General features: G+C 40.6%; 1 protein-coding gene and 1 long non-coding RNA gene across 2 annotated transcripts in view; one reads left to right on the forward strand and one right to left on the reverse strand.

The window, feature by feature from the left end:
* DCN (decorin) overlaps positions 1-7,384 on the forward strand; it is a 47,008-nt gene extending 39,624 nt beyond the window's left edge. The window contains exons 7-8 of the mRNA XM_019545250.1: positions 4,234-4,372; positions 6,454-7,384. Coding sequence (XP_019400795.1) covers positions 4,234-4,372; positions 6,454-6,648 — 334 coding nt within the window. The 3' untranslated portion in view covers positions 6,649-7,384. The remainder of the gene's footprint in view (positions 1-4,233; positions 4,373-6,453) is intronic.
* LOC109316872 overlaps positions 1-7,515 on the reverse strand; it is a 13,261-nt gene extending 5,746 nt beyond the window's left edge. Inside the window, exons 1-2 of the long non-coding RNA XR_002102937.1 lie at positions 7,424-7,515; positions 6,656-6,658 (exon numbers count right to left, since the gene is read on the reverse strand). This is a non-coding gene — a long non-coding RNA (uncharacterized LOC109316872). The remainder of the gene's footprint in view (positions 1-6,655; positions 6,659-7,423) is intronic.
* Positions 7,516-14,246: the final 6,731 nt, after the last annotated feature.

Below are 14,246 nucleotides of genomic sequence, written 5' to 3' on the forward strand. Positions count from 1 at the left end.
CAAGTCTCTGCCAGAGCTCCAGCCAGGGAGCAGAGGGGAGGGGCCAGCTCTGCTGTAGAGCAGAGAGCCCCACCCAGCCCAGAGAGGATATCATGATGCTGGGGCTATTTGGTTTATCTTAAACCAGCAAGGGGTCTGGGACAGACATTGCATAAACCGGTTTGACCCAAATCAGTTAAGTCTGATGCTACATTCAACTAAGTTTATCTCAAACTGGTTTCAGCCATTTTCAAACTGGTTTACATGCACTGAATATCTGTTACAGGTTTAAACCAGTTTCTGATCATTTAAAGTACTGTGTTAATACCATGTGTAGACATTCCCACTGGGTAGCAACCATGGCATAAACTTAATCTTTTCTTCTGTAAGACAGATGAGAAATACAGAGAATTTATCAGGGAAAAAAGAGGAGTGGAAATATCAATGGGGATATGGCAGATAAAAAAAATCTAAATATTCACGCACAGCTACTGCAAGGAATTATTGCTCACTTAAAACTGAATGATGGTTCTGCAAATTTAATGCTACAAAACATTTCTATGGTAGAGTGCATGCATTAGGTATTATGACAGCATTAAGAAGTAGCTCCCACTAAATTCAGTGGAAATTTTTTTATTAGATATGCATAATGGAATCTACATGTAGCCCTGAGGGATGATAATGTTTAGATTTGTGTGGTGAATTTAAGCCCATAGAAAAACCAAAATGAAAAATGCCAGAAGAAAGTTTAGAGACTACAGAACTTGAACAAATACCTTAGAATTTCAGTGCAATAATCATTTCCATGGAAAAATATCTGCTATTTTAGTCATGTTTGTAAATTACACAATGACAAAACTTTGGTATGGATTTTACCAATTTACAAATATAAAAAGCTATATTGGTTTAATATGCAAGAACCATTTCCTAACTTTCCTTCTATTCCCATAGAAAAAAAATGAAGAGATGAAAACCTATTATACTCCATTCTAATGTGCTAAAACTGTTTTGGATTATGATTCCATCTCTTCCTTGCTATTCTTCCTAGACATCACAAATCATTATAATGTATGATCCATTTGGGTTTTATTAGAATTTGTTCACAGATATGTATTATGTTTTAAGTTTAGGTTTTAGACCCATCTTTGTTCATAAGCATCCAGTCAGCTTTCCATTCCCAAGACTATTGTTTTAGTGTATGAATAATTTTGCAGATGGATTGTCTCTCTCTCTGCAATGCCTAGGAACATTCTTTGTGCTCACAATAGAGAGAAATCTAATTCAGCTGTTCCCCTTGAATTCTCTTTAGCTGAGCCATGTCTGCTTTGCTTTTTATATTTGTGTCCAAATTATGTTCACATATGTTAATCAAGAATTTGTCCAGTCTCTTGCCATTTCTCACTCCTTCCCAAACATCCCATATAACTATATAGGACATATATGAAATGTAATTGACAACATTTTCCCAAACAGCTTCACTAGGTTATTAACTCACAAGAGCAAGCTGTTTATAAGAAGCTAAATTCTGAAATCCTCACTAATTTACTATGGGTTGTAATCAGTGGGGCCTTAATTTAAATAAGAATCTATTAAATGAGATTGCAGAATCTCCAATAAAGATACAGGATATTTTGAACTGCTTTGAGGCTGATTTATATTTGTTGTTAGAAGTTCTGAGTACGTGAGAATCTTACATTCTCATAGTGGAATACAGCAAATATTTTTTCCCTGAAAATGGCAGTTAAAGGATGATGCAGACTAGCTATAGCAAATTACATTCTAGGAATACTGATAAAGGCATGTTTTGTAGAATAGTACTCCTGTTGAGAAACAAAATATGTAAAATTGTATTATCAGAGTCTCCCAAAATAAATGCATGATCTAAAGGGGAAAGATGTGTAGAGACACAAGTTTTCTTAGCTGGATATACAAATTATGGAGTGGTGTTACCAGATTTGCCCGTCACTTTCGGGTGTGCTTATTTATTAGGGGTACGTTTATGGGGGTTTCTGTAATTCTATCAAGGTACTGCTTGTGTTACTTGTGTTTCTATATGGAGCTGTATCTGTCCCTTCTGCAAGTCTTCACCCCCTATGGAGCTATCTTGCAGAACTCAGTTTCAATGGGGCTGGGTTCCTCCAACCACCAAATCAGTCAAACACATGTATGCACATACACACACCAATCAACAGGACATGCCTGTGTCAGGCCGGGTTATTTAGCATTGGCACGCTAACACCCTCATTTGCCTTGAACTCAGTTCATCAGGGCAACAATAAAATGCAGCCAGACACTAGTACATAGGTTAACAGAGCACATCTGAGTCAGGCTGGACTATTCAGCATTGATAGGCTGACACCCTCATGTGCCTTGAACTCAGTTCATCCCTTATGCAGGACAATAATAAATGCAGTTACTCACACACACACACACACACACACACACACACACACACACACACTAACAGAGTACGTCTGACCAGGCTGGGGTCAATCAGCACTTTCAGCTGATACCCTTATGTGCCTCAAAACTCAGCACATCATATTCTCTTGTCACAATGGTCCTAGCAGTAACCCCCTTAATGAGCAAACCCCACTGTGGGTTTGGGCATTACAGGGGTCAGGAAAGTATAGCAGCCAGTTTAACCATAAAAGTTATTTATTGCCAGGTATATGAACTTATGATGATACCAATATTAATAGCCATACAAACACAAATAAACAGTTACAATATTACATAGTTTCAATTAGGTTTTTGGGGAACTCTAGCTCAGGTTTGATTAGCAAAAGTCAGGTTTAGAAAGCTGAGCCTGGAGTAAGAAAAGAAAAGTTAGGTTCCTGGAGTCAAAGGGAGAGAGAGCTGGGATCTCATCACCCAGTGAAGCCTGAACCAGTTGAGGTTCCCAGGTGGTGTTGGAGCTGGCAGACAGGCAGAGCGCTGAGCATGATCAATGGAGAGATTCCAGGCACAAAAGGAGGGGAACTGGCACAGCTTTTGGATCCAAGCACCGGGACAGAACTTGAGCTTGGGTAGGGGTTTTTGTAGGGAACTAACAATGGCTCAAGGGAGAACAGTAGGTTTGTTTATGGGTAAACGATAGCTTATATGCTGGATAATAGGAACTTATCGCTCCTGGCTATGGGTGGCATTACTCTGAGGGAGTTCACAATACAGACAGGAAGATTCAACGTTTTGGATACCAATAGAGGAGTCATGACTAGAATTGGTCTGATAAATGCTGAGCTGGGCATGTGTAGATGTGAGTTGATTAGCCTCTGGAGCAAGGATTCCCCATCATGCAGTGCTTCCCTGCTTTTCTGATCTTAGAATTTAGTGCGGTCCTTGCCTTGAAATCTCTGTTCTCCATCCTGAATGCTAATGAAGGTGCATGCCTGTCCCATCTCTCATTTAAATGAGCTGTCATATGGTTCCATCTTGGATGCAAATGAGACAAGGGGAGTAGTTTCACTCTCATCACCCTTGTCTGGAGGGCCTTAGGTGTGTCTCCCACTGCATCTTTACTGTCTTTTGTAAGTCCTTCCTCTAATCAGTTCTTGTTCAGGCCGAGGTGAGGAGGAGGAGAGTGTTCTTAGGGAGTCAGACAGGCTGCGTACTGCCTGTCAGGGTTCCCCAGGAACACGGAGCTGAGAGGTAACAGTGATCTGCATGGGATGGCACATCAGAGTAGTGGTGAGCTACGGCAAAGTAGCTCATTGCTATGGCAACGTAGTATCAGCAGGCAGGAACCGTTATGCTGCTGCTACTTTGCAGTAGCTCATTGCTACTGCACAGTAGGGTCAGAAATGACCAGTGTGGCACTGGGACTACACAGTCATTTAATACTTGCCCAAGTAACAACTGCGCAGTCAGGTGCACTTGTAGACATGCCCATGAAGTTCTACATTTTGGCACATTTAAAACAGAAAAGATGAATTTATTCAAGCACTAGACTACAGCTCAAGAAGTCTGTGGTCATGGCACAGAACTCCCCTGAATTGCTGGACAGGTCATTATATCTTTTTTTGTTTCAAATCCCAGCCTGTTAAATGGGTATAAATGCATCCCTCTCTCATAGGGATGTTGTGAGGGTAAAGGCTGATGAGACTAACTATCCTCCCACCTGATGTGCTAAATTTGAAATACCACCTAGTTTCTTGGGAGGGGAGTGGGGACCCTACAGGAGTACAAACTAACAATTAACCATGAAAGGTAGCTACCTGGCTAACATTTACTTAGTGACATTTTCTCTTGCAGACTGGGTCTCAGTTTCAACAAAATCACTTCTGTTGACAACAGCACTTTAGCTAATGTACCTCATCTGAGAGAACTCCACTTGAATAACAACGAACTATCCAAAGTGCCCAGTGGGCTTGCTGAACACAAATATATTCAGGTAAGCTATATCCTATAAAATCATAGAAAGTCTGAATAATATTTCCATTATTAAGAGTTTACTGTATTACTGTTATTTTACTATTAGTAATGCCCATGTTTGAACCATAAATAGCAGTTTAAAAATAAATAAATAAATAACAGTTACCACTCAGACCTCTTGTATTTGTGCGCACCTAAAAAACTTCATGTAATTGTCATATCTTCAGTTTGGCAGTATTTTGCTTCAATTGTTTGTGCTAACTTGAGAAATAAAGCATACCCTATAGGACAACTGTCATTTTAATTCTGATTTTACGGAGGGTGCATGCACTCGTATTGATGATAAATGTGATTGTTGTCACGTACCCTTAATGCTCTTTTCTGACTAACCCATCTTCCTAAGACCACGTCTTATAGAAAAGTAGGGCTGGAAAGGATCTCAGGATGTCACCTAGTTGAACCCTTTTCTCAAGGCAAGATCATCCCTATCTAAATCATCCTAGACAAGTGTTTGTCTAACCTATTCTTAAAATTGTATAAACAACCCTCTCACAAAACTGCCAGGTGCAAAGCGCTGAAACACAAAGAACACTTTAATTTACCAAAAGGTAAATCAGGGAGACAAAGGCACTATCAGTGTCCTGCCACTGCTGTTTGCTAAAATACAGTGGAGAAACACCAGAATGAGGACAAAATTTTGCAGTGTAAAGACTGCTAGGATAAGAGTATTCACACAATACCAAGCATTAACAGTTTTACAATTTATATAGGAAAGAAATCTACATCATGGCAATACTAATGAGAATTCTTATAATTCATCACGAGATTGAATAGAAAACAACCTAATTTTATTAAAAATATATACGTATGCATAATAGAGAAATATAAAACTCTAAAACTCTTGGTTCAGAGGTGATACTTTTTATTAGACCAACTAAAAATACCAACAAAAAGGTTTTTTTTTTCAAGCTTTTGGGTACACGTTCCTGTCTTCAGGCTGAGGAGAAATAAAGGATTGTAGAAGTCCTCTTTGGTAGAAAATAAACTTCATTCTGCACAAGGGAAGTTGAGGCTGGATATATATTCCTCTGGGTCTGAGAGTCACCCTCTTGTCTGCAGCACCACATACTGCAGTCAAGTGTTTTTCTCACTGCAAGGGCACGCTACCCATGCATGTGCTGTTCCAGTTTTTTTTCCCCCGGGTATTTTTTTACCCCTGGATATCTTGTCCCCAGGGAACCAAATGTCCATGTTTATTTGGACATGGCCTATCTGCCCACTTTTGTGTCAGAATCTTGGCCAAAGAAACTCTTGCTTCATATGTTTTGAAAAAGCATCAATAATTAATTTTGATTATTTTACAGTGCTCTGTTTTCCCCTTAGTGTTTTAATTGTAGGCACTGATTTGGCAAGCAACTTTATATACATGACTAAGTGCTGAAGTATCTTTCTGAATAAAGGTCACTGAAATAGCATTTCTGGTTTACTGAATTTTTGTCCAACACAACATGATTAAAAGTCACTGGATGCTATCAGGACTTCCTTTTTCTGGGGGTCACATATCATTGGGTCTTCTTTTATAGTTCAAGTAAGCATAAATATCAAATGAGAATATATTTACAGTAGATAAGTTAGAATCCTGGGTTGTACTATACCAGGATTGTCCAACTGTTGGCTCATGGACCACATACAGTCCCACAAGTGGTCAACATGTGGTCCACAGGCTTCAGCAGCTGCCTCTCCTACTGCCTCTAGCAGAGAAGTCCCCAGAGTCTGCATGCTGCATGTACAGAAGGGGTCTGTTTGCCACTGGTGGGAGGTGGGGGATGTTGCATGCCACTGGCCCAGTCTATGTGGCAGGGGGTGAGTGTATGCATGCTTCCAGTGGAAAGGAGGGGGCATCATGTGTGGGAGTCCAGGGACCTGGGGAGGACAAGGCAGGTTCTGCAGTGGGTGAGTCTTGCTATTCCCCCCCATTCAGATTGAAGTTGGACAGTCCTCCACTATAAATTGATTGCAGAGTTTATAAATGTTCACGTTAGTGATAAACTTTATCTTCATTAAACTGATTTCTATTTTATATGGTTGTGTATATTTCAGGTAGTCTACCTTCACAACAACAAAATCAGTTCTGTTGGTACAAATGACTTTTGCCCTCCTGGATACAACACCAAAAAGGCTTCCTATTCAGGCGTGAGTCTCTTTAGCAACCCTGTGCAATACTGGGAAATCCAGCCATCCACTTTCAGATGTGTCTATGAACGTTCTGCCATACAGATTGGAAATTATAAATAAATTTAACAGCCTCAATTGTATTTCAGGTAGAAATACCTGTTGTCATAAGCCTGTTTAAAAATCTTTACTTAAAATTAAAAGTCTCATACTGAAAACTTTACTGTAGATTTCATATCATCAATTTGTGTAAAAATAGCTCAAGCATCATACATGGACAAGAACAAACATGCCATCAAAAATTGCCAGCTGTGTTTTATTTTGACTTTTTTCAGCCTTCATTACCAGTATGCTTTCTGCAGTGTTTTCAATTAGTTGAATGCTACAGGTTTTCAGATTCCACTGTATAGGAAATTTGGGGTAAATATTTGTCTAACTTTTGATATTGAAAACAAATGATAGCAACTGAGGGATATTTTTTTATAGCCGTGAATAGGAATTGGTGGAATAAAAAGGAGATGAGACACTCAATATATATATTTTTTCTTGGGCAAAGTTAGCCCCTTTAAATTTTAAAATCAAGCCCTGGAGGTTTAAAAATATCCACTATAACATGTTTTAAGCCTAATTCTGAATGTATCTATTTAGCAAAGGCAATATGAATTTGTTGCTAATGTCATTATTTTGGTAAAAAAAAAATAAACTCATATTGTATACATAGCTCCTTTTTAAGTGTGTTTACAATTTTTCTGAGCAATTCTAGTCAAGATTAGCAAAAAAAAAAAAAACAAAAAAACAACTTACCGTACAAGACACTACTAGACTATGCTTACCATTAACTATTTCTGGACCATGACAATAAAATATTCTCTGGGAAATTTCTGCTTACCCTAATTACTTCAGTGACTTCACTACTTGTAAGTGTAAGGTAATTTGGATTCAACTACCTATTTTAATCCATGTATATATCTAAAAACTAAAACAACATCAAAATTACTCATTGGTTCTGTATTGTACATTGGTCAGGATTCTGCTGTTTTCAGTTTTTACTCAATTAATAAAAAGTATCAAGTAGAAATATGCAGGCTATCTGTCTGAAAAAAGGAGGCATTCATATCACTTCAGAAAATGAAGATATACCACCATTGGGACAGACCTAGAACATCATTCTTGGAAGCATCTTCTTCTAAGAGGGATTTCAAGGCAATCCAGTAATTTGGAGTTCTCCAAATCATACCAAGTGTCTGCACATTTCTGCAGTCCTTTTCTATAAAGTTAATTGTTCTTACACATACAGGAAGGCTGCATATTTCTACTGTCATCATCTACAAAGTCAATTGTTTATACATTTGAAATGTCACATTTGCAGCCCACTTAATTCTCCAAAAGTCATCTTTTCAATTTGTAAACTTGTATGTCTTTTCTATTAAAAAATACCGTAATACAGGCAAACTCCAAACTTCTTGTCTTTATTATGTAGGCTATACCATCAGCATATAAAAATATTTAAAAAATGAATTCTGGTTGTATCCAGGAAAATAAATGCCTCTGAACAGAATGACACTTAAAATGAGCACATATTCTATGAAAGATTTTAGCCCCAAAAAGATAAGAAAAAACAACTCTTTCCTCATCAGCAGGATCTTTGAAATTTCGTTTCATAAAAAAAAAATATATGTTCTTTTTATAGCTGTTCCTATATTACTAATGAACAATTTTACAAATCACAATGACTCATCAATTCCCCCTCCTCCCTCCCCTGTCCCACCTGGGTGGACCTGCATGTCTCCACTGGCTGCTCCAATGGTGGGGGCACTGCCAGCCCCGGCAGTAGCTCTGAGTGAACTGGCCAAGGATGGGTTTAATTCTCCACCTCCCAATCCCACCGGCAGCAACCTAGAATAGGGTCCACCAGGTGCTCCCCCCTTGCTGCTGTAGTGGCAGGGCTGGGATATGGCCAAATGCTGGCTGGCATGGCCCCCTGAGGCAGAGAGGCCAGGGAGGGAGGTTATTCCCTCTGCTACCCCAACTACCCCTGGGGAGTCACAGCCAGGGTCTGGCCACCCGCATCACCACCACTGCTGCTTATTTCATGCATGAGGCAAGGGATGGGATAAGCCACCTCCTACACCCTCTATCAGATGCCAGAGGGAGGGGGAGCAACCCCTGTCCTGGCCCCCTTGTCTTAGGGGCCCTGCCAGCTGGTCTGTAGCCAGCCCCCATCTAGCTGGCCCCCCATCCCTGCCATTGGAGCAGTGAGGGGGCAGGGCCCTGATGGGGTTGTAGCCCCTGTCCTGGTGTCTGGGCAGTGCAAGCATCTTCATGGGAGGGGGGCCACAAGTGGGGCTAAACTGCCATAGACTGCACAGGGTGGGTGGTGGCACCAGGGGGACAGGATGGGGCTTATCCAGCCACTTGCCTCATGGGCAGAGTGACAGAGGTGGTGGCAGTCAGAGCTGGCAGACTCCTTTGGTCCCCAAGGGCCAGTGGGGCTAGAGGGGGGAATAATCCCCTTTCATGTCCCCCCTGCCTCAGGGGCCATGCCAGCCAGCATTTTGCTGCACCCCCAGCCCTGCTGCTGTGGCAATGAGGATGGAGCACAAGGCAGACCCCGGCCCGCTCCATGTGGGTGGGAGAGGTAAGGGGGAATTAAACCCCTCCCTGTCCTGTTCACTTCGAGTTACTTCTGGGGCTGGCCATGCCCCCACAGGACAGTTCCCCTGCAGCCAAGGGGTTCTCTAGTACCCCCCAGTTCCTCACCTGAGTGGCATTTACCTGCATTTCTTCAGTCCAGACGGAATGTCTGTGAGGTTGCAAATTGTTTCAATCTGGGCAGGTTAGACTAACCTGCAAAGATTGAATCAATTCAGGCTCTGGCTTTTTTAATGTCTGCCCCTAGCCCCTGTTTCATAGATACACTTCTGTCAGTGGACCAAAGAAAGAAAATCAGCCACTCCTATATAATGTTCTATGGGAGCTGTTGATATATATATAATTGTTTGGATTAAAATGGGGCAGAAGGCTACAAAATAGCATCTCACCAGTAGGTACAGACATGGGTAGGGCTTTGAGGACTCCACACAGATAATATGCACATAGCTGAAATGTATGTCTGTAACATTCTGTTACGTATAACTGTAACAGGACTCACCTCAGAGGGTATCCATGGCCCATCCCTGCCAGCTGTAGTAATCTTGTACTAATCTGGTCTCCTTCTGGGCACTGTCCTCACCTGCCATGCTTTTGTTGTTATTGTGAGTTCTGGGAGGCTGTCTCCAGAGAACCAGAATGTTGCTTGGGTGCCCCACTCAATCTGCTGGGTCCTTGTCCCTCATACAGTTCACTGGGTCAAGTAAAAGAAGTTACACATAAACTGGGTAAAGTGATCAGAAACTGGTTTAAACCTGTAACAGAACAGAAGCTCAAGTGCACAAGAATCAATTTCAAAATGGCTGAAACTGGTTTAAGATAAATCTAGTTGAAAGTAGTATCAGACTTAATTGATTTGGGTCAAACCAGTTTATGAAACTTCTGTCCCAGACCTCTTCCTGGTTTAAATTAAATCACAGACCCCCAGCATCCCAGCATACTTTCCAGCCCTGGGCTGGGCTGTATTGTCTGCTCCACCCATCCCCACCCCCTACCCTAGAGAAGGGGGTGGGGAAGGAAGCAGGAACTAGCATACCCCAACTGGGGTAGGCATAGGAACCATCCTAGCATACCCCAACTGGGGCGTGGGAGGAGGTTTAAACCCCATATACCCCAGTTAAATCCCTATTCCCCCAAGCCCCCTGCCCTGCTAAACTTGCTGAAAGATACTGCTGGCTGTGACTGTGGACTACAAATCCCAGAGGCACCTGGCAGCAGGAAGTAGATGTGATGAGCAACACCGCAGATTCCTGTTTCTGTGATTCTGGACTGCAAATCCCAGAGACCTCTGGGGCAGCACGAAGAGGAAGTGAACCCACAGCCCATGCTGGCTATGTATCAGAGAGCTGTGCTCTAGTGCGCCCCTGCTTCTGGCCTGAGTGAATGCAGGCATGTGGCTGCATTTCCTGAATCAAGAGTGAATGTGTGTCTAGTTGTTTCTCAGCTTAAGCTTTGCAGGTTATTTCGCCTCAGGCTTTTTGACTGTCTGTACTTAGCCTGGGTTTCTAGCAGCCCATTCTCAAAAGTCCTGGGTCTCTGGGCTCTGTCACTCCATCACTGTGTTCAATGGGGTGCACATCTCCCTTAAGCAAAGTCTTAGCAGACTTCTTCCCGGGGCACTCTTTGTGGACTCCAACCTCCCTTATAGCCATGCCCATGCCTTGTGGGTAAAACAGCAATATAACCAACATGAAACATATTCACATAGCTTCATTCTGAGCTCTTCTCCCTGCAGATTGTCTTTCTAGCCAAAGCCTACAGTGTTCCTTCTGCCAGCCCAGCAAAGGCTACTATGAAGCTCCATCCTAGTCACCTGACCTGGAATCCTCTCGTCAGACTACAAGAGTTTTCCACTAGCTGTCTCTGCTGGTCCTTATTTCACTATCTAGTTATGTAATTAGCTGCCAGCTCTTTACCATTGGGACCTTTGCAGTTTTATCTCTGCTGCCCAGCCCTACTCTCAATAACATGGACAACTCTCAGTTGGGTCCTGTTACAATTATGTGCATTTCTTCTTTAATTTGTAACTAAAATATTGTATTTCTTTCCGCCTGGCAGAAGAATCTCTCCAGTTCAGTCTCTTCCTTTCACACTATGAACAGAAGATATATTCAGCCAAGTGATACTTGTCTCCTGTACTGGTGAGATTCAGCCCAGATGGGAATGTCCCAGCTTGACCCCTTCCTGTACTAGGTTCATTATTCAGTGTTAAGCACATCTTGATTCCCAGAAAATACAGCCCTTCCACCATCCACCACCCGTTTTAATGTCTTCTCTCTTGACCAAAAACTGATGAGAAGACAAGCACAATTAAAGCCCTGCCTTTTCAAAAAAATCAAAAACAGATTGTACTGCCATTTCATCAAACAGAAAGAGGGAAAGAAAAACCCCAAACAAATAAATAACTCAGTCAGAAACGAGTAAAGCAAACAGCACAGAACGAAAGCTTCCTAACCAGTCATGGCAATGTCTCACCACCATGACTGAGAAGGTACCCAAAGATAACACTAGTGGCCAGTGGTAATCTTTTGAATAAGGGAAGGCATTCTTCACATCCGTGGTATCCTTACTTATCTTTGCTTTACAAATTCTCTCTTGTAAAGAGAAACGACTACATAAATTAAAAGAACTCTGTGGTCTTAATTTTTTTAAAGTATAATATAATAGATTAGCGATAGCAAAGTCCTTTGGCATCATCTGAATCTAACAATGTAGCAAATCACTTAGACATATGTCTAAGTACATGCTAAAGTCTCACTGATGTATGTGTGGGACATATATATTTAACCATTATGCAGAATTGGGGCCAATGTCCCTGTAAACATGATACCAGAATATGTGTTTCCCTCAATCCACACATTTCTGTATAATGGTAAATAAATAGTCTACATAAATGGCTATTAAGAAAGGGAAATCTCCTTTCACTGTCTTACTGAATCATCAGTGGCAAGGTGGGAAAAATATTTGCAATTTAAGGAGAGTTTATTCAATAAATTCTAAATTTGCTTGATTACTCTCCAGTGCTTTTGTAACTTTCCCCTACCTATTTTAGATAGGGGGAAACATAAACCTCCTTAAACCTACATTATAGAGGTAAAACAATAAGTATCTTAGAAAATATATGTAATTTCTTTGTTAGCAAAATAAATACCACTAAAGGACATTGACATTCAACCATAAAAACTAAAAGTAAAAATAACCAGTCACATTTACATAGTCTATAGATTTTTATGGCCAAAAAGAACCATTATGATCAGTTACAAAGTTAGCTATTTTCTTTTAAAGTGCAACAGATCATTTGCAGGTCCCATAAACTCCCTGGCTGATATATAAGCAATATCAACAGTTCTAGCCTCAGAGTCTTAGGAAAGGATCAACTCTTAATTCCCTAAAGTCAAATCAAGATACTACACAGACTACATTGTTCCAATTTCCAGTTTAAAAGTTTCCTTAAATCCCTGTTGCTTCTTTGTCTGTGTCCAGAATCTTCCTATCTGGCAATTGCTCTTAGTCCCAAAACCTAGCTAGTCTAACCTATTGGTGAACCCTTCTCTGTCATAACCTCTTTCTCCATTTATGCTCTGTTTCTTTACACAGATAATATTGTTTAGTTTCATTATGTTTTATATATACAAATTAACAGAGATCTAGGGTAGCAGTAACTTTATATAACTATCATATCACAAATAAATAACTATGAAAGATTACAAAAGGATTCACAATCCAACTACTACTCTGAAGTGCCATCTAGTGTCGTTTACTGCTGTACAGTAACTTTGTTACTGTTCTTTGCCAAATGTTAAACCAGACATAGTAAAAGAAAAAGAATTAAGAAAACAAAAAAAAGCAGTAGCTGCATGGATTATTATACTTATTCTACTCACTGTGTTTGGATATTTTAATCAGAAAGCACAGATGGAATAAAAACAAAGTCTTTGAACATATATGGACAAATATTCAAGATGTGACTATCTGTATGTGGATGTCTTTGGGCCCCCAAGATTTTGCTCATCTGAAATAAGTGATTTCCACAAAGTTTCTTTTCAATCTATGGTTTTAGACAGTAGGTATAAATTAGGCCCACTGACATTTCACTAAAAATACAGCTGCAATACTTTCACAGCCATCAAGAAAAAATTATTAAAGTCCTTTCTTCTCACTGTAAAATGGAAGGAGAAGTTAATTAATAGGCTCTAATTTGCTTATCCATAGTTATCGACTAATTAGCAAAGAAAAAATAAAGTTGCAATGTCCCACAAAAGCTTGTACAATATTTTATAGCAGTGGTTCTCAATCTATTTGCTACAGTGGACCACCTTTGCAGCTCTCAATGTGTCGTGGGCCACACCCACACAATTTACTCCCTGTGTATCCATTTAAACAATGTTTTGCATGTGTTATCTGACAGTAATGCACAGGCCATGGGTTGAATACCACTGCTTTATAAGATAAAGCCTGACAATGGGGAGATGAGTGAGCATTAAGTCTTTATGAATCAACAGTAGGTGTGTCTACCCGTTCATTAATGCACTGCAGTTATGGTGCATTACGTTTAGTACTTGGATAACAAAGAACTAAATCAATGTACAGTAATTCATGGTACTGCACAGTAGCACCGGTGCATGGGTTTTTTTGGATGCTAACTGCACAGTAGCTTAATGCTACTGCACAGTAGCATATTAGCAAGGGTTTTGCCCAGCACATTACTGCACAGTGTGATTAGGCTACTGCATAGTTAGCATCTCGTGTAGATGCACCCACTGCCATACAAATGGGGAAGTTTAACTATTTGACAAATATGAGCCATAAAAACCCTAGACTACATGCTAGACATATCTACCCTCTGACAGGGTTAAATAACAGAATAAGGCAGCTATTGGCTTCTACACTTCCTCTGAAAGTGCCAACAGAAGTTTTTGTAATTGTAGGAGGTCCATCAATTTGCAAATTAAAAAGACAGAGCAGTGATTATGTCTCACCCATTCCTGACACTGTTTATGTACCACAAGGGTCTGGAGGAGCAATCAACATAAAGACAGGGTCTCACTCTTCTCTTTTTCAGGGAAAGGAAG

The sequence above is a fragment of the Crocodylus porosus genome, unplaced genomic scaffold, assembly GCF_001723895.1.
Source record: "Crocodylus porosus isolate Cpor-Errol unplaced genomic scaffold, CroPor_comp1, whole genome shotgun sequence".
Lineage (NCBI taxonomy): Eukaryota > Metazoa > Chordata > Crocodylia > Crocodylidae > Crocodylus > Crocodylus porosus.